Raw genomic sequence first — 20,730 nt, 5'->3', positions numbered from 1 at the left:
AGGAGATTCCACCACCTCCCTAGGTAACCCATTCCAGTGCTTCACCACCCTCCTAGTGAAAAAGTTTTTCCTAATATCCAACCTAAACCTCCCCCACTGCAACTTGAGACCATTACTCCTTTTTCTGTCATCTGGTACCACTGAGAACAGTCTAGATCCATCCTCTTTGGAACCTCCTTTCAGGTAGTTGAAAGCAGCTATCAAATCCCCCCTCATTCTTCTCTTCTGCAGACTAAACAATCCCAGTTCCCTCAGCCTCTCCTCATAAGTCATGTGCTCCAGCCCCCTAATCATTTTTGTTGCCCTCCACTGGCCTCTTTCCAATTTTTCCACATCCTTCTTGTAGTGTGGGGCCCAAAACTGGATCAAAGTTGGTTTAAAATCATTGACAGACCTTGCTGTATTTTAAAGATTATCTTACACTCTTCCAAAAATGTTGAATGTGCTTATAGTATATGTCCATAGTTATATATAATATAAAAGGCACTGTGGGGTTCCATATTTAGTGTCTTTAAATGCTTCTATTCTATTTAATCAATTAACTAGTAAAAAGATGGCATGGTTGAGAGTTTGGGGCTTTAATTTAATTGCACTGCCCTGTAAATTTGCCCTAGAGTCTGAAAATAAAACAAGATTGTTTCTAACTGTCTTATACTCAGTACAAAATAAAATTCTGCCATTTGAACTTAGCCAAAGGTTGCGGACCAGAATGTAAACCTGTTCTTAGAGTTGTTATAGCTCTGCAGGGTTATCAGGAGTAAAACATAGTAAAAACGTATCAATAAAATAGATTTGACTCTAAGTACACAGAGATAACCAATATCTCCTAACTGAACCAGTCACTTTTTAGAATATGAAATATCATCTTTGTGTGTGTGTGTGTGTATATATATATATATATATATATATATATATATATATATATATAATATAAAATCGTTAAAGACTAGAGTGCTTGTTAAATTCGTAGTTAGCTGCGATTATAAGGTGCAAACACTGGTTAGAGATCAGCCCCCTCTAATATCCAAGCTGTCACAAACTTGTCATAAAAATCTCAGAATAATGGTCACAAAAACCAATAAAGTAGGAAGTTTGAAATGATGAGGGTTTTTTAGCCTCTGTAAAACTAATAATCATTTTTGTATTATTGCTGATTATTATGTAACCATAGAGCCTAGGATCCCTCGTCATGGACTAGGATCCCATTGTGTTAGGTGCTGTACAAACACAGAACAAAAAGACTGCACCCGCACCAAGGAGCTTACAATCTAAACAGGGCTGGTGGAACAGTTTTTATAAAGTGGGGGTGCTGAGAGCCATTGAACCAAACTGTAAACCCTGTATATCATGGAAACCACTTCAAGCCAGCGGGTGCTGCAGCACCTCTAGTTCCAGCACCTGTTAATCTAAATATAAGAAAAGATGATGATGGATGAGGAATAAAAGGAAACAATGAGACAGTATTGGTCTGTATGATAGGCAAGGGTATCAGTTCATCAGTGGCTTAACTGTTGTCAGGTTTTGCATAGGCATCATGAGTGTTTTGAAGGGGATAATGAGGAAGCTTTGCAGATGTTTACAGGGAACTCCTCCCACATGTGAGGGTCAGCATGGGGAAAAAGCCCAAAGGTGCTTGTTTGAAAATTTAGCAAGTGGGCTACAGTCTGGCATCATAGGCTCATCTGAGGTAGGAGTCGACATCTTGATAGTAAATGAGAGATAATAGGTAGGGTGGGGATTGGCTGTGAAGGGCCTTGAAAGAGAAGATTAGTAGCTTGTATTTGATATAGAGAAGGGGGAGCCAACGGGGAGATGCAGAGAGAGGGGTGACATGGTCAAATCAACAGACTAGAAAAAAGATTGATTCTGAATGGATATGCCAGGTCCAAGTTGTGCCATCCTTTTCTCTGGCTTTGACAAATGCAGTAATCAAAATGTGAGATGATGAGTTCTGGATGAGAGTTTTAGCTATGTGGGTGGATAGGAAAGGCAGTATCTCGGGCCTGGCTTATACCTAAAACTTAGGTCAACCTTGCTATGTTGCTCAGAGGTATGCAAAATTCACCCCCCCTGAGAGATGTAGTTAAGCTGACCTATGCCTCGATGTAGAGACTGCTAGGTCAATGGAAGAATTCTTCTTCTAGTTACTGCCTCTTGAGGGGGTGGCTACTACAGTGACAGAAAAACCCCTTCCATTGCTGTAATAAGTGTACTCTGCAGTACTACACTGTGTAGCTCTGTTTTAGCCATATTTAGTTTGAATTGATGGCTAGATGTCAATGAGGCACGTCAGACAGGCTGAGATTTTAGTTATGGCACATGAAGACAGTTCTGGACTAGTGAGGTAGATCTGTGAGTTGTCAGCATATAGATGGTAATTGAATTTTTGTTTGCATAAGGTGTAGAGGGAGAAGAGAGAGGAACCAAGAACAGAGGCCTGTAGAACTCCCCCCAAAAAGTTGGAGGACTATCCTCCACAGGACTCACTGAAGAAGCAGTAAGAGACATAGGAGAACCACAAGATTACAAACTCGTGTAATTTACTGTCTTCTCTCCTCCCTTCATCGTTTTATGTATTTCTGCTGTTCTCACTGTGTTTTAGTGGCTGTGATGATCAGCTGCTTCCTCAAAATTTAAATTGTGACTGAATCTGTAGGATTTTAGCACTAAAAGTGTCAACTACTCAACTTGAGTTTTTTCCAAGTTCAGTTATCCTACTTTAGATCTTAAACCCTTTTTAAAAATGAGTGTGGGGAAATATGTATTACACACTCTGTAAGCAAAAGAAGTGAAATCCTGGCCCTATTGATGTCAGTGGGAGTTTTGCCAGTGACATTAGTGGGAGCAGGCTTTCACCTAAGGATTTTTTGACAAAATCCTTGGGATTTAAAGGCACTGCGTTAAGACTGACCCAACAAGAATAATGCCAATTTTAAGAAATTACATGTATATTTTTTATACTGTACTTTTATTTCTTGATTTTTTTTCCCCTCTGAAGCTAAGGCAACAACAATTTAAATTTTACAGCTGTACAACCCTACAGACGTAAGTTTGGGCACTATTTCTCTGCAGTTGTGAGAGATACAGAAGGGAAATCTGCTATCTGTTTGAACCATCTTTAATAAAAAGAAGTAAGAGTTCAGTGTATTGAAATATGTCTGAATCCTGTTCTCTGCCTGCCTGAAATCCAAAGCAGATTGGGAAAATCAAAGTCTTTGACAGTACTTTCATTTGTTTAAAAGCCTGGATTGTTCACGAATATGGTGGAGATAGAATTATTCTTCACTAACATTTTGAAGGTAATAGATTAACAAACACATGAGGAAAAGTTAGGAAAAATAGTGGATGTTGAGCTGTGTGCTTACATTAAGAGGTACAATTAATTATTATTATTTATTTATTTTTTTAGTGCAAACATGTTTTTGATAGCAGTAATGGAGAATTGGAAGACTGATTATTTCACATATTAAAATGGATTGTTTACCAGTAGAGGTAAGAACAAAGTTTTTTTTCTTCTAATAGTTTATTGACCCTCTTTTGTCACCTAACTTCCATGCAACTCCTACTATAGCCAGTGAGAATTAAAGGTGTAAATGAAAGCAGAATTTTGGCCCTTAGCATAGAATAGAATGATTGTAACTGACATCTGAATCACTAATTGTAGTTTAATGTAAGGATTTCCATTCTTAGTGCTTAATTCTATTGGATTTCAAAATGATCTTCAGATTTTACTTGTGTAAAAGAACTAGACACTGTACAGTAGAACTTCAGAGTTTCGAACTCCAGAATTATGAACTGACTGGTCAACCACACACCTTATTTGGAACCAGAATTATGCAATAAAGCAGCAGCAGAGTCAAAAAACAAAAAGCAAATACAGTACAGTACTGTGTTAAACGTAAACTATTTAAAAAAAAAAAAAGAAGGGAAAGTTTAATAAAAAAAGATTTGAGAAGGTAAGGAAACTGTTTCTGTGCTTGTTTCATTTAAATTAAGATGGTTAAAAGCAGAATTTTTCTTCTGCATGGTGAGGTTTCAAAGCTATACTAAGTCAATGTTCAATTGTAAACTTTGTAAAGAACAACCATAACGTTTTGTTAGAGTTACGAATATTTCAGAGTTATGAACAACCTCCATTCCCGATATGTTCATAACTCTGAGGTTCTACTGTACTTTGTACTAGCTACTGTAGTTTTACTAAAACCTTGCATTAGTTCTGGTCTTTGCATTATGATACACTTCACTTTCATTATAAGGTCTGCTGTAGTGTATGTCTGCCGTTTACATAACTGCATTGACTCCTGTTGTGTGCAATGTAGGTGTAGCTCAGGATATTAGAGAGACACATTGGATGAGGTTGTGACGGGTTGGATCACAGAGACCCCCTGGGGACTGCCACCTGATGTACTGAGACTACCTCTGAGCCAGTTTTCCCTGCCAGCTTGGAACTACAGTACCCTGTCTTGTTGAGACAGACACGCTAGCCTGCTGCAAACACAGACCCAGGTCTGAACCACGTCCCCCAAAAGCTGCAGACTTAACTGAAAACAGCTTAATAAGTGCTCCTGTCTCTAGCACCCAGCTCCCAGTGGGATCCAAACCCCAAATAAATCCATTTTATTCTGTATAAAGCTTATACAGGGTAAACTCATAGATTGTCTGCCCTCTATAACACTGATAGAGATGCACAGAGGTTTGCTCCCCCAGGAATTAATTACTTTGGGTTAATTAAAAAGCAAAAAGTGATTTTTATTAAGTATAAAAAGTAGGATTTAAGAGGTTCCAAGTAATAACAGAACAAAGTAAGTTACCAAGCAAAATAAAACAAAAACACACAAGTCTAAGCCTAGTAAAGTAAGAAACTGGTTACAGATGAAACCTCACCCTCAGAGATGCTCCAATAAGCTTCTTTCACACAGTAGACTCCTTTCTAGTCTGGGCCCAATCCTTTCCCCAGTACAGTTCTTGTTCCAGCTCAGGTGGTAGCTAGGGGATTTTTTCATGACTGCACCCCCTTTGTTCTGTTTCACCCCCTTATATACCTTTGGCACAAGGCAGGAATCTTTTGTCTCTTTGGATCCCCACCCTTCCTTCTAAATAGAAAAGCACCAGGTTTAAGATGGATTCCAGTACCAGGTGACATGGTCCTGTGAGATCCCAAGCCTTCATTCTTCCCGGCCTGACACACAGGAAGGCTTGCAAGTAAACAGAGCCATCTACAGTCAATTGTCCTCGTTAATGGGAGCCATCCAGATTCTAAACCACCATTAATGGCCCACACTCAGAGTTATATTTTATATTCTTAGTTTCATATACAAGAATGATATATTCATACAAATAGGATGAACACACTCAGTAGATTATAAACTTTGTAATGATACCTTACAAGAGACCTTTTGCATGAAGCATATTCCAGTTACATTATATTCACACTCATTAGCATGTTTTCATAAAATCATTTGGAGTGCAACGTCACAGAGGTAATATATCTTTTATTGGACCAGCTTCTTTTGGTGGTAGAGGCAAGCTTTTGGGCCACACAGGTGTGAAGAAGAGCTCTGTGTGGCTCAAACACTTGTCTCTCTCCAGCAGAAGTTGGCCCAATAAGTCAGTGGAAATGTAGCTTTTGATTTCAATGGTATCAGGTTTTGGCCATGTGCAAAGAAACACTTTTAAGGTTCTGTTTTCTTCTTTTTACTTCAGCTTTTTTGGTGCTACAACATATGTAACAAACAGAAATCATAGATATGAACAAACATTGTTGGAGAAGAAACTCAACCCTACACAATCTGTAACTGATTTGTAACTTTTAAAACTGTACAGTATGAAGAATGTTGAAATTCAAGACACTGTTCTTGCTTGCACTGACATGATTTAAACTGAAGTGGAACATAGTGATTCAGTCTGTTTTTAAAACTAATAACCATCATAAAAAGTGAATTAAGCAGAGGAATGTCAAAATAGTGTTCTATGTGGTTAGGATTAAATGGGGTCCTAGCAATATTCTTCATTTTATTTTTGTGGCTGCAAATGGATGAGAAGACTTAGAAAAGAAATATAAAATCATTTTTTAAAAGGGCTAGATAGTGGTTTTGCCAGAAGCCCTGTGTATGGGATGGCATGAAGGTGCACTGGACCTAGGAGCAGTGCAGGGAAAGCATTGTGCCTTAGAGAAGCAAGACTCCCTTCCCTCACGTTGCTTCGGGGGTAGTAATTTGCTACTGGCCAACACCTATATTTAAATTACTAACCCCCCATCCCACATGCTGGCTCAGCTGCACTAGCCAAGTATGTTTTGGAGTGGAGACGTGGAGCTGAATCAAGGAGTGGCAGTAGGAACTGCTGGCATGCAACATCTGCTTACCCCTAATGCACTCAAACTCAAAGTGCAGAGAGGCAGTGTGGAAGCTTATACACAGCCCATGCCACATACTGGTCCTGAAAAGAAAAAAGGTGTCTTTTTGCCTCTGACTAAAAAAAAAAAAAAATTGTTTTCTCTGTTTGTTTTCAGTAACTAAGGTGCAGACAACAATTTTGGCTTATGCGTCTACATAAAAATGAGTGAAGTACAGGCTATGGTAGAATTCTCCGTGGAGCTCCACAAATTCTACAATGTGGATTTGTTTCAAAGAGGGTAGGTACTGCATTCTTCCAAAATGAAGAGGAAATTGTACTGTAGTGGATGTCTGTTACTGAAAAATCTTAATGTTTAAGTTCTGTTAGTATACTTATTCTTTTAAGATATGTGGATATACTGGCATTGTAAACCAAGTTCAATAGATATGCCTATCTTTGCCATAGTGACGTTTCATGTTTTATTACTAGTTCTGTATGGTGACTTGAAAATTAAGTGTTTACTGCTTATTAGAAAGATAGCTGGGGAAAGCTACATTCTTGGGGTTTACATAGAGGTTTAAAAAATCTTAGGCATAGAACTTCAGCTAATATCAAATCCTTATAGTCTGATTGGAGAGGGGTGAAAGGGCTACAGATTCTAAATGTGAATTATGCTCTTGTCCAGGCCCTTGCCCTCTCCCACCTTAACTACTGTAATCTCACTGGTTTTAACTTGTCTTCTCAAGTCCATTTAAAATGTTGCTGCCAAAATCATCTTCCTAGCTTGTTGTGGCAATGGCACATCCTACGTGAGCTCCTCCACTGGGTCTCCTGTTTATCTAGTCTTTCATCTCATTGCATCGTGCCTCAAGACAGATGTCTCTCTTGCCTGCTTGTCCATGTCTTCCATTAGCACCTGCATGGGTTCTTCTACTCCATCAGGCCCTGAAAAAATCACAGATTTGTTTTTAAAAAATTACAGCAGTGTCATGGGTAAATGTTCCAATTTCACAGGATACGCACAGCCCCCAGGCCCTTTCCCTACCCAGCGGGAGGTGGAAGGCCCTCTCCCTCCCCAGAGGGGAGGGGGAAGTGGGTATTCTGCTTCTGCCTGCCTGCTTAGGCTGCAGCTGCTCGTTGGAGCTTAGTGGGCCAGTCCTATCCCAGGAAAAGTGGGCGAATGGGGAGGTTTCTCACCCCATGGTGCTGGCTGGTCCAACCCAGCCTGACCTGAGGTAGGGATCAGTTTGTTCTGAGCGCAGCTCCAGCCGAGACCACTGCTGCTGCTTCCTATCCAGCCAGTAGGGAGAAGGGGGCAGTGCTGACCACGCAGTGACTAGGAGTCCCAGCCCAGCGAGCCCCACAGCAGGCCCCTCTGGCCTGGGGGAGACACCACAGTGCAGGCTGGCAAGTAGCTGCTGAGACTGGGATCCATCACCCCCCTGATCATTGTATGTGTCTAAGCTTTTAAAAAGTGTGTGTGTATATAAAATATACTTTTTTATTTAATATAGTAAAATGTTCTTGTAGGAACCATTACAAAATATCCAGTTCTTTGAGTAGTGTCCCTGTGGGTGCTCCACTTCAGGTGTGTGCGCCCTGTGCTTTAATCAGAGATTTTTGGTAGCGGTGCCCATTTGGTCCATGCATGTGTCCCACACATCCTGCTGCCCCATGCCGAGGCTATTTGGAGCTGCGCAGGTGAACTGTTCTCAGTTCCTTATCAACTGCCTTTGTCCTGAGATGGAGTCTGCAACATGTGTCTGTTCTCCTTTTAGGATTTAGATAGTTTATAATTAGTTACCTCTTAGTGTTTCGGTTGTTTTTTCTGTTTTCTCTTAAAAATAAAATCCTTTTATTCTTAGATATAGTTAGATAGTAGTTTAGAACTTCCCTTTCTTGGGGTTGTCTCTTTTGTTGTTTTTTCTCAGGAATGCCAGGTTCCTCAGGATTCAAGAGGTGCTTCTCCTGCTGTGAGGCTATTCCAATCAGTGACAGGCATTCTCAGTGCCTCCACTGTTAGTGTGATACCCATATTCCTAGTAAGTGCAAGATCTGCACATCTTTCAAGGGTAGATTTTGAAAAAAAATAGGGAGATAAGTTTAAACTACTAATGATGGAACAAGCCTTATGTCCAGCTGCAGATCCAGAGGCAGAAGAACCCCCCTGTACATAGACCTCTCAGTACTCCTAATGCCCCACAAGATCTCGGTCATTGGAAACCACTAGAGACGTAGGCAGTACTGTGTCACTGAATACTTCTGTGGTACTGAAGTCCTCATTTACATCTTCCTCTAAAGAGAAGGAGGGAGGTGTAAATCTCCAAGAAGATCTTGGTCACCAACACACAACAGGGCTACAGAGACCTCAGGTCCCAAGGGGAGTTCAGTGTAGGCTCTGAGTGATGCAGGTACTGCAAAAGCAAAGAAGAAAACTCAGTCTAAGACCGACTTTGGGTATCTGGATCCTGACTGGCAGAGACATGGGTGTCCCGGAACAGCACTCGGTATCGATATCAAGGAAGTCAACTGTACCAAAGACCACTAGACCCCATATAATACTGAGGAAGTCAGAGCCGATGCACTCACAGGCCAAGTGCTCAGTACTGGCTACATCAGTACCAAAGCCATCCTCCATAGGCTCTGTCCTGGGCCAGTCTTTGTTACGGTCGGTACCACAAGAGTTTAGGTACCCTAAACACTAGATAGTCTCTAGAGCCAGAGTCCACCATATTAACGAGTATTGGGGGTTTGTCAGCATCAAGATCCTTTCAATCACTGATCTCTGTATCACACAGGGAACCAGGCTTGCCCTAATCTACTTTGCAAATTGAACAGCTCCCCTCCCTGACTTCCGGAGAATGTGTAAAAAGACTCTTCAGATTCTCAGGTCTTGGTGTAGGGTTCCCCTGTCTATTCTAGAACACATCACTCTCCCTCCTGCACTGATATTTTACAGGAGAATAGACCTCAAATGACACCCTCCTGGCAGGAACACAGATGGATGCCTTTTGGCCTCCTCAGTGGCCTTGCTGGGATCTGTGGGTGTTCTAACGCCAGCAATTTGTGATGAGGTTTTCACACCATTGGAGGAAACCGAGAAGAAGGCATTATCTTCAACCTTCTTTGTCACCACCCATGCCAGAGGAAGAGACCTGTGAGGAGAAAGATGCCAGGGCAGACAAGGAGGTGACACCTCTTACAAATATTTCCTCTTCTTCACCTGATGTGTCATGCCTCCTCCACCTTCTGTGGCAGATGACTTCAGACACTTTCAGGAAGTGATAAAGCAAATTGCTGACACACTTCAGATTCCCTTGGTGGATGTGCAGAAGTACCACCACACACCTCATCATGGATGAGAATTGCTATTCCAGTGAATGAAGCTCTTTTGGAGCCCACTAAGGCAGTTTGGGAAACTCTAGCTATAATACTGCCTACCTGCAAGAGAGTGGATGAAAAGTATTATGTTCCTGCCAGGGAATCGGCATTTCTATTCTCTCACCCAGCTCTGAACTTCTTAGTGGTAGAGGCTGTTAATGAAAGGGGCAGGCAACATAGCTCTAAGTCCACCCCATACAGCAAGGACTGTAAGAAGCTCTATTTTTTTTTTTTTTGGCCTCAAATCCTACACTTCAGTTCAGAATAATAAACCATCAGGTGTTCATGGCCAAATATGACTATGTAAATTACAACAGATTTAGTTTCTTTATTGAACATCCGCCAGAGAAACACTGTGATCGGTTTAAAGCCACTGTTCAGGAGGGATAACCTCTAGCAAAAACATTGCTCCAAGCCTCCTTAGATACGGCAGATACTGCAGCACAGTCTATATCCACTTCAGTGGTCATGAGAAGAACGTCTTGGCTGCAGATGTTGGAACTTCTGAGAGAGGTTCAAAGTACCATTTGAAGATCTCCCCTTTGACGGTTGCAAGCCCTTTGTGGACTCAATTGATTTCTGTTTACATAAAGGACTCAAGAGTCAACTGAGATCCCTTTGAATCTATGTTCCTGTAAATAGGAGAAGATTTTATAGATTTCATATGGCATAAAGAGCATGCCCAGCCCTGTATTCAACGTACCATACGCTCTCTGAACCTCTGGCCAAGAGACCAAGGTACTCAACAACATCCTCCCAGCCATCCATGTCCTTCAGGCAACAATTATGATGGCTTGGTTGAGTGTCTCTAACCATCCAGTCAATGGGACTTTACATTTTGGATGCTGCTTCCTCCCCTTTTTAAGGATGCATGGGAGCGTATAACCTCAGACACATGGGTTTTGGAAGCCATAATCTCTGGTTACACAATACATTTCAAGACTCTCTCTCTCTCCTATCCATCCCTGTCCTCCTTCAGGGACTCCTCTCAGAGTCAGTTACTAGAACAAGAAGCGACTTCACTGTTAAGTTTAGGAGCAACACAGAAGAAGGGGATTCTACTCAAACTACTTCCTGATACCCATAAAGAAGGGGGAATGGAGACCAGTTTTAGAATTCAGGCTGCTAAACAGATACATAAACATAAAACAGCAAAAATTCAGGAGGATGACCCTGGCAGAAATAATTCCATCGTTACAGCTAGGAGATTGGGTCACAAGTCTCAACCTACAAGACACATATTTTCATTTTGCTATTCACCCATCACACAGGAGGTTTCTTTGTTTCCAAATCAACAATGAACACTGCTAATACAGGGTGCTTTCTTTTGGACTATCTTTTGTACCAAGGATGTGCTCAAAAATTCCAGCAGTAATTGCTGGCCACCTGTCATTTGGGCATAATCATTTTCCCGTGTCTAGATGATTAGCTGATAACGAGCAGATATTGTTGGGAGGTTTGGAGTCAGTAGAGACCATGTGTTCTCTGTTTCATAGCCTGAGCCTTCAAATCAACCCCAGAAAGTCAATTTTGACTCCACTACAGTGTCTAGATTTCATAGAAGCTTTCCTGGATGCTTTGACAGTCACAGCATAGCTACCATCCAGCAGATTTCTCACACTAGTGAACCACATCTCCAGGATTCAAGGGAAAGTTACAGTAAAAGATTGCCTTCAACTGTTGTGACATATTTGCATGTGTCTTTGTAGTGCATCGTGCCTGGGACCTCACAAAGTGCAGGGTAAATGGTATCCACAAGAGCAGCTTCTCCACATAAACCTTTTGGAATTGAGAGCATTCAGAAATGCTTAACTACACTTTCTACCTCTAATCAGATTGAAGTAAGTAAAGATAATGACAAACAACATGTCATGCATGTATTATCAACCATCAAGGAGGAGCATATTCCCCACCAATCTGTGGTGAAGTGATAAAACTCGAATTGGTGCATAATCAGCCACATACTCATCCCAGTTTCTTTCCCCCACGTATTCAAACCGCCATGGCAGATGACTTCAACACACATTTCTCTCTAAATTACAAATGGGAACTAAACTCCAGAGTCCTTCACATGATATTCTCAGTGTGGGGGTTCCTGGCGGTTGATCTGTTTGTCATGGCAGCAAATGCAAAATGCATCACTTACTGCTCCAGAGGGAGTCTCAATTCCCTGTCTCTAGGAAATGCATTTCTCATCACACATAGGGAAGTCCTTTCATCCATGTATCTACTAACACAGTTACTATTGATGATTCTCAGTAAGATTGGACCAGAGTCATACTAATTGCATCAAGGTGGCCAAGACAAGTCTGGTATCCCTTTCTCATCAGACTCACCTCTTCTTCGTGGAAGCTTCCAATCAGTCCTTACCTACTGACTTAAGATACAGGTGTAACGATGCGGCCTCTGGTGGGACACTACTGAGAATATCAATTCAGGACAATTTGCTTAGAGCAGTGCAGTTACAGCCCAAGGCTGGGTGTCCTTTATTACTTAAGGCACACCAAACCAGCCAAACAGAGAGGACTTCGGTCTCACCTCACTGGCTAACCAGAAGTCATACAAGCAATTCCCTTAGACATTCCACTTTCCCAGTATCACCACCAGCAGCCACTTCTTATGGGGACGAATGGTTATGAAAACCAATACCCCAGTAAAAGAAAAAAGGTTCTCCCGATCCCAAAGGACTAAGCCCCAGACCCAGGTCAATATACAAATCAGATCTTACCCACAAATCACGCTGTTGCCAATCCTTTAGAATCTAAAATCTAAAGGTTTATTCATAAAAATTAAGAAATATAGATGAGAGCTAAAATTGGTTAAATGGAATCAATTATATACAGTAATGGCAAAGTTCTTGGTTCAGGCGTAGCAGTGATGGAATAAACTGCAGGTTCAAATCAAGTCTCTGGAGTACATCCACAACTTGGATGGGTCATTCAGTCCTTTGTTCAGAGCTTCAGTTTGTAGCAAAGTCCCTCCAGAGGTAAGAAGCAGGATTGAAGACAAAATGGAGGGGTTTCCAGGGCCTTTTATATTCTTTCTCTTGTTGGCAGAAACCCCTTTTGTTCTCCTGTGCAAAATCACAGCAACAAGATGGAGTTTGTAACCACTTGGGCAAGTCACATGTTCATGCATTACTCAGTTTGCAGGTGGCAGCCACTGCTCACATGCTACCTTGAACGTCCCAGGAAGACTTCTCATATGTGGATTGGAGTCTCCCATGGTCCACTGTCAGTTAAGTGTTTCTTGATTGGACACTTAATCTGCAAATTCCTTTCTCAAGAAGCTGACCAAATGCTTCACTAATGCTACTTAGAATCAAACACATTGAGATACAAAGTACATAGCCAATATTCATAACTTCAACTACAAAAATGATACACACATACAGATAGCGTAATCATAACCAGCAAATCATAACCTTTTTATAGACACCTCACACGACAACCTTTGTACAATATTTGCTGCAAATATATAACAGTGGTTGCAACTGTCTATATCGTCACAGTTTATGTTAATAACGTTACAGCAGGTCAAACACTTCATCCCAATTTACAGATTCTGTGGCTCCAAGCATGGTTCCTCGATGGTTCTTAGGGATAGAGAGATCTTGTTCCTCATTTGTACAGTGTTTTATTAAATAATAGAAAAACATCTACAAGAAATACATATCTCCGGAAATGATACCACCTTGGGCGTAACAGTCATCAGATTTCACCAACTTGCTCTCCCTTCCTAGAGTACTGGATCACCTGTTGTAATTGAAGACATCAAGTCTTTCTGTGAATTCTATTAGGGTTCATTTAGTGGCAATAACAGCCTTTCACATATCCATAGTTTTTTTCTTTTTCTTTTCTTTTATCATCCAGCTATGGCAAGATTCCTGCAAGATTTGACAATTATCTACATCTCAGAAGCCTTATTCTTAGCTGGGATCAGGACCTAGTCCTTAATGCCTTATGAAGCATCCATTTGAACTACTAGCTTAAATGTTCATTTTTAGATTTATCTATGAAGACAGCCTTTCTGTTAGCAATCACTTCCACCCAAAGGGTAGGAGAATTGGGGGCTTTAATGGTGGACCTCCCATTTATGGTATTCTCCAGAAAGTAAGTGTCATTATAGGTCTATCCAAGATTCTTACCTAAAGTGTCCTCAGAATTCCAGATTAATCAAACCATTAATCTCTGGTTTTCTTCCCAAAACTGCAGCAGACTAGTCAAGAAGCCATATTCCATACTCTAGAATTCAGGAAGGCATTAGCCTTCTATCTAGACAGGACTAAACTATTGAGAAAATCTCCTAGACTATTTGTATCCATTGCGGACAGAAACAAGGGTTTGGTAGTTTTGAAACAGAGGTTGTAAAAGTGGATCTCCCATTGTATTGACACTTGTTACAAGAGAGCTCATGTCCAGCCCCCTTTAAGAGTGATAGCACATTCTGTAAGAGCACTATATACATCGATAGCCTTACTTAAATAGGCACCAATAGTAGACAGATGTAGAGTAGCAATTTGGTCCTCTGTTCATACCTTTCTAATCATTGTGCCTTCGTGCCTGCAGCAAGATCAGATGTGGCTGTGGGCAACACAATTCTCTCTTCAGTATTGGACTCTGCTGCAAACCTCCCATTTCCTTAGGCGGATACTGCTTGGCAGTCACTTGAAGTGGAGCACCCACAGGAACATGCTGGAGAAAGAAGGAGAGGTTATTCACTTTGTGCAGTAACTGCAGTTGTTCGAGATGTGTGCTCCTGGGAGTGCTCTGCTACCCTCCCTCTTTTCATTCTGCTTCAGAGTCGCCCTTATGAGACTTTGCGGTGAAGAAGGAACTGAGGGGGTTTGCCTGTGGGGGCAGGAGGATATGTGGGGTATATGCATGGGCTGAATGAGCACTGCTACCAAAAATCTCTGATCAAAGGTGAAGAGCACAAATGCGCCTGAAGTGAAGGACCCATGAGAGGACACATCTTAAAGAACTCCTGCTTACTGCACAAAGTGAGTAATGTCTCCATTCTTTCCCTAAGACGGAAGTTTCATCCAGTATAGTCCTTGTGATTTATTTTTGAACTAACTATCCAGCTGATTGCCTAGCATTATGATATAATGGTCCTTTGTACATTTACTAACAAACTGAGGGCTTGTCTACACAGGGACACTCAGAAAAGTTAATCTGAATTAACTAAAAGTGTGAATTTAAAATGGATTAATTAAACGGCATTAAATCCCTGTATGGACACTCTTATTCTGGATTAAACTGGCCTTAATTCTGTTCCTCTACGTCTGCCAGATTCCCACAACACTAGTTTAGAGGGTAATAAAATTTGAATGGTGCTAGCTATTGTAGCTGTGTTCAGAAATGATTCTCAAGCAAGATTCTTCCAGAACTGTGCTTTTGACAATCATTTTTCCAGTACTAGAGAGAGCAGTCTGTAACACTGTTTCTGTTCATAATGAGGTCCACAGATCCATGACAGTGGGTCTCTATGCAGCTTTGCCAATCAGTGGCAGGAGCGGTCTGACTCCATCTCAGAGAGAGCTGCAGTTTTTCACCTGCTTTCACAGCTGCAGGCAGGCAGACCAGCTCCTTCTGCTGCAGAATTAATTAAAAAAAAATCTTCAATGGGCTTAAAATTTCCAGGCTCTCAAGGTCTGCCTTTATTGGCACAAGGAATTCCTTTTCTCCCTATTAGGACTCTGTACCTGTTCACCCATGCAGAGTACAGCGTGGGGGGAAAAGGCTAAGAAGAAAGGGGAAACCAGAAACTAGTAAAAGTGATTGCTGTCAAAGTGTCTGAGTTAGGAGCTCTTTCTCTGGAACCTCAGTACTTCACCTTTCATAAAGATAAAGTGATTCTCAGAACCGATCCTGCGTTCATACCAAAGATTAGCTCCCGGCCCACAGAGTACAGGAAATTGTCCTTCCATGCTTCTGCCCAGCTTCAGTGCACCTCGAAGAGAAACTGTGGCATACTTTAACAGAGTTTCCAAAGTGTATATTCACTGCACAGCTCAGTTTGGAATGGTGAATGCTTTCTTTGTGCTTTATCATGTGATGTGGAAGGGAAAGAAGGCCTCAAAATCAAAATTTCCAGAGGGAAAAGAGATTATATCTCAAAGGCAAACAAGACAAAAAAACATAATACCATATTCCAAAATGAGACATCATTCCTTCAGAGCTTTGGCAACTTCATGGACATAAAGATCACTTGCTTCATACAAGGAAATATACAAAGCAGCCGCCCGTTTAACTGTTCATGCCTTCTTCAGATTCTACCAGTTGGATATCCAGTCATCATCTGGTGTTACCTTTGATAGATAGGTACTCTATGCTTGTAGCATTTCAGTAACTATTATGAAATGGGTTACTGTCTTTCACATCTATTACATAAATGTATACACTCCACCTCCGTCCAACCCGAGTGGATATCATGGATCTGTGGACCTCATTACGAATAAGAATATGAATAATTAACTGTGCCTTACCTGGAAATTTCCTTTCTTAGCGTAATGAGGACCACACATCCAGCCCACCCTAAGTGGACTGTTAACTGGGGGAAGATGGCATGTATTGCCAGTCAAAGTTGGTTATTCATTGAATGCCTTGCTCTGCAGGAGGTTGTATTTAGTCTTAGTGCATAATATTCCTTACTAATACACCTCTACCTCGATATAACGCTGTCCTCAGGAGCCAAAAAATCTTACTGCGTTATAGGTGAAACCGCGTTATATTGAACTTGCTTTGATCCACCGGAGTGCGCAGCCCCCCCACCCGCCCCCCCTTCCCGAGCACTGTTTTACCGCGTTATATCCGAATTCGTGTTATATCGGGTCACATTATACCGAGGTAGCGGTGTATAGAGTGGTTAGAGATTTCCCTGGCTGTGGAAGTGTCCCAATTGCTGATTTCTCAGAGGTGGAGATACACCTTCCTTGTCTGGTCTGCCACCAAAACTGCATAGAAAAGAGACATAATGCTATGATCTGTGGACCTCATTCCTCCTAGAAAGGAAATTTTCACATAAGGCATGGATACATTTTCCTAGTGTGTCTGGTGTGGATCAAAATGCCACTTTCCTAGTTAGTCTGTAGAATTAATCCGGTTTGTATTGTAACATTGTTAGGTTTGGATGCAAATCATATTCAGCATGTGGGGCTTTAACAATAATTATTTGTACTGTGATCGCATTCAAAGTATGCTGAGTGCTGTACAAACACAAAAACACTATCCCTGTCTTGAAAAGCTTACAGTCTAATCTAAATAGACAAGACAGACAAATAATAGGCCAACAACAGACAAGCTAAATGTTTGAGGTGATGTTAGAAATATGTCTAGTTGTCTTTTTCCTGTTTTTCTTGTCTGACTATCCCACTGTCATGTGACAATGGTAAAGTGTGATGGGCAGATTTGTTTTCTTCTAGAACTGAACAAAGAAAATAGTAGTATTCCTCAAGATATCTCTTCACTGCACTGGGATAGTTTTCCCAGCCTACCCCTAACTGGTTTCTTGCTACAGAAGTTTTAATTAGTAATCAAATCCCAAAAGTATACACACCTGTTCAATAGGCTTCTTCTTCCTTCACTTCGGCTATTGTATGAATATCATTGCCTTTAGGGTCATATGGCAGTTTAACTTTGTAACCAGGTGAAGATAGCCAACTTTTTCTTCTGTGCTTAGTACCTTGATCAGCTTCAATCATACTAACTCAGGGTGCAGCTATGTCCAGTGATTATGTCCAGCAGCTATGTCATGTCCTATGTTTCTTCATTCGGCAGGATGGACCTCCTGGTTTCATCTTGGGTAAGCTCAGGGCAGGCCCACAACATTTTGTTATTGAGGCGGGGTGCTCAAATGACGCCCCCATGCTCCCTCGCTTTGGCCAAAACTTTGAAAGGTCTCAATTCTGCCTTCTTCCTCTTGTACTCCTCTCATGGTACTGCTCTGCTACCTACTCCAATAAAGGAGAACTAACTTAAAATGCCTTGTTCAAAAATTTTAAGTAACACTTAACTTTCAAACGCCTGAACAGCAAATGTAACTTTTCTTGCCTGCACAGTAAACACTGGCATTTTTATCTGTTTGAATAATCAAAGTGGTGCTTTCTGTGCCTTCTTGGTTGCAAAGATTTGAACTGCTTCCTGAAGGGCCACAGTCTGGGCCAGCTCATGCTCTATTGAGGTGGTTGCAAGGCCGACCAGCCTCTCCTGTGTCAAGGCAACTGTTACAGGAAGTGTTAGAAGTATGCGCAGAGCAACAAAAGCATTTGGAAAGAGGGTGGTCATCTTATTTGTGCACGTATGTTCCAGAACAGCCTTTGGAGTTGATCCTGCTGAAATGTATCTTGAAAGGGCTTTCAGTTCATCACCTAAATCACTTGCATCAATATCGCGCATGTCATCATGTGTCAACACTGTCTCTAGTGTCCTGCATTGCTGGGGTAGGTCTTCTTCAGGTATAGTGAGGAGTTTTGGACTATCATACAACATCCCAAATATACTGCTGTGTTCCTTGAGCTGCACGAAACATTCTTCAACTGACTGTGTTGCACAATCTAGCACCTGGTTAAAGAATTCAACTTTGAATTGTTGTTTGGGGTCTCTTATGGGATTATCCTATGCCTCGTAATCAAAATGTCGTCTTCTTCGGTGACTCTTGTATTCTTGAATGGGTGGGAAAATAGCTTCAGTGTGAAGTTCCTCTGCCAACTTCTGTGCACTCTTCAGAATTTTTTGAAATCCCTCATCTGACCGGTAAGATTGTAGGTATGGCTTTGCTTTGTCCAGTTGTTCTATTGCTCCAGATATATCAAGGTCAACACCTTGGAGTCTCTTGTTACAACATTTATTTCAAACAGTACGTCATGCCACAATACTAAGCCATGCAGAAATTTGAAGTTATGTATGTTTCTGGTGATTCCATTTCCCTCTGCCACTGTTCTCCCACGAACAGTTCCTGTCATAGCATTATCCTCCATAATGGCAACATCTATCTTCCCAATTTGGTGTTTGATAGGCTTTATTGCCTCCACTCAACTTTCCCATCGTGTGGCACTCAGTGGTTTCAGTGTCAGAGAGGATGTTCCCAGATGTTACTTCAAAATTTGCCATCGATGATTTGATGCAGAGAAAAATACATAGATGCTTTGAATTACATAAAAAAATTCAGCAGCCTCACTAGAAGCTGATGCTGTATCACTGACCACCAAGTGGAATGAACGAGAACTGCATGGGACAAAAAAAGCTCGAGGGTGTAACTCTCGGATCCGTGTCTGCACTCCTGTTTTTTCCTCTCATGTTGGCACCATTATCGTAGCCCTGACCTCTCATGTCAGCTATCGCAATTCCCGTATCTTCCAGGTTTTTAAGAAGCACATTTGTCATACCAGCTCCTGTAGTATCATCAATGTCAATAAATTCTAGAAAATGCTCTTTGACAGTCACCATTGCAGGGACATTTTCACTAAGTTCTGTTGTTGTTACAAAACGCACCATTAAAGTCATTTGTTCCGTGTGGCTGATGTCAGGTGTGTAGTCTAGAACAACAGAGTAATATCTTGCTGACTTCAGATCTGCCACAATCTTCTGTTTGACTTTGTTGCCAGTAACTGTATGATCTCATTTTGAATTGTTTTTCCAAGGTAATGGTGTGTGTACATTTCTTGGGTGGTGACTCTTCTTAGATGCTCCTGGAGTACAGCATCAAACTCAGCCATCAGCTCCACAATTTTAAGGAAGTTTCCATTGTTTGGCACATACAGCTGATCTGAAGTGCCACACAGTGCTAGGTTTTGGGTAGCAAGCATTCCCACAATGGCAATGAGCCTTTTTCAGAACATTTTGCTAGTAAAGCGACTCTGATGCAATCTTCTCTTAATGCTGAGCATCTAGGGTGGCCTTTAACCTTAGTCTCATCTCAAGCTCTTTCCACCTATGGAATGCTCTCTGGTGATTTGCTGCCTTCTCATGGCATGCCAGATTTCTAGCCAGATTCTTCCAGTCCTTTGTTCCTGTAGAACCCAATGTGGCTGGAACATTAGACTGGACGAGTTTGCAACAAAAACAGTATGCAGCATTCTGAGTTTTTGAGTACATAAGCCATGGCCTCTCCACTTTGTCATCATTGGGGATTTCACGCCAGTAATGTGTTGGATGGAAACTTCTATTTTCATTGTCTTTAGGGAACATGAAGTTTTTCACTTGCTGTGGCCCATGCAGTACAAGGAAGTCCCTCAGGCTACTGCTCAAGTGGGTCCACAGTCCTGGATCATCTAGACTTAAGGAACTAAACTCAGGAACAGCTGTTTCTTGCGCCTCCACCACACTCTTCTCTGATCTACACTTTTCCTCAGGCATGTGCATGGTTACATCCATTTGAGATGGAGATATGGATGCTGCAGTAGCTGCCAGGTCACCTGCACTTTGACTAACTGGAAGATCAGGCATCTCCTCACCACTCACATCCTCACTGGGGCCGGAAAGCTCACCGTGAACATTTGTGTCTATGTATCTCAGGAGAGCTCCTTCCTGCTTAGATAGAAAAGCTTCCTTTGCTTTCTTTCTTTTTCTGAATGCTGCCCCAGAGGGGCGTTTTCTTCTTTCACTCATGACTGCTGTTCTGTGCCAGCTATAGTGGCTCTCAAGACTCAATTGAAGGGGACAAATAAGCAGGCTGGTAGCAGGGCCTGAGTGAGATACGATATCAGCGTCTTAAGGGCCTAACTGGCTCCTGCTACTTCAGTTGACTGCCTGTTCTCCTCAAGTGGGTTCAGGGAAGCAGCAGGAAAGTGGAAGCTCCCTGAGAAGCTGGTGTTAATCAGTCCAGGCTCCTGGGGGTGCTAGAGAAGTACATAAGAGGCTCCCCCTCCTCTCTCTCCCTGCAGCTCCTGCTGCTTTCTGTTATTCCCTCTCACCTTTTCTCCTGCCTGCCTGTTATGTCTCTTGTGCTCTCCTTCCTCCAGCACAGCACTCCACCATCTCTGTGCATCTAGAGCAGAGAGAATACATATGC

At 41.8% G+C, this 20,730-nt stretch overlaps 1 protein-coding gene across 2 annotated transcripts in view; it reads left to right on the top strand.

Annotated features, from left to right (window-relative positions):
* FAM135A (family with sequence similarity 135 member A) overlaps positions 1-20,730 on the top strand; it is a 138,576-nt gene that overhangs the window by 13,972 nt on the left and 103,874 nt on the right. Inside the window, exons 2-4 of one of the 2 annotated variants that reach the window (XM_026654791.2) lie at positions 3,410-3,492; positions 5,704-5,791; positions 6,512-6,634. In XM_026654791.2, the coding sequence (XP_026510576.1) occupies positions 6,558-6,634 (77 nt within the window). In that variant the 5' untranslated portion in view covers positions 3,410-3,492; positions 5,704-5,791; positions 6,512-6,557. The remainder of the gene's footprint in view (positions 1-3,409; positions 3,493-5,703; positions 5,792-6,511; positions 6,635-20,730) is intronic. The other variant, XM_026654784.2, reaches the window with a different exon arrangement.

The sequence above is a fragment of the Terrapene carolina genome, unplaced genomic scaffold (genome assembly GCF_002925995.2).
Source record: "Terrapene carolina triunguis isolate 2854851 unplaced genomic scaffold, T_m_triunguis-2.0 Scaffold42, whole genome shotgun sequence".
NCBI classification, from domain to species: domain Eukaryota; kingdom Metazoa; phylum Chordata; order Testudines; family Emydidae; genus Terrapene; species Terrapene triunguis.
The sequence above is the reverse complement of the archived record's forward strand: the minus strand, read 5'-3'. Positions and strand labels throughout refer to the sequence as shown.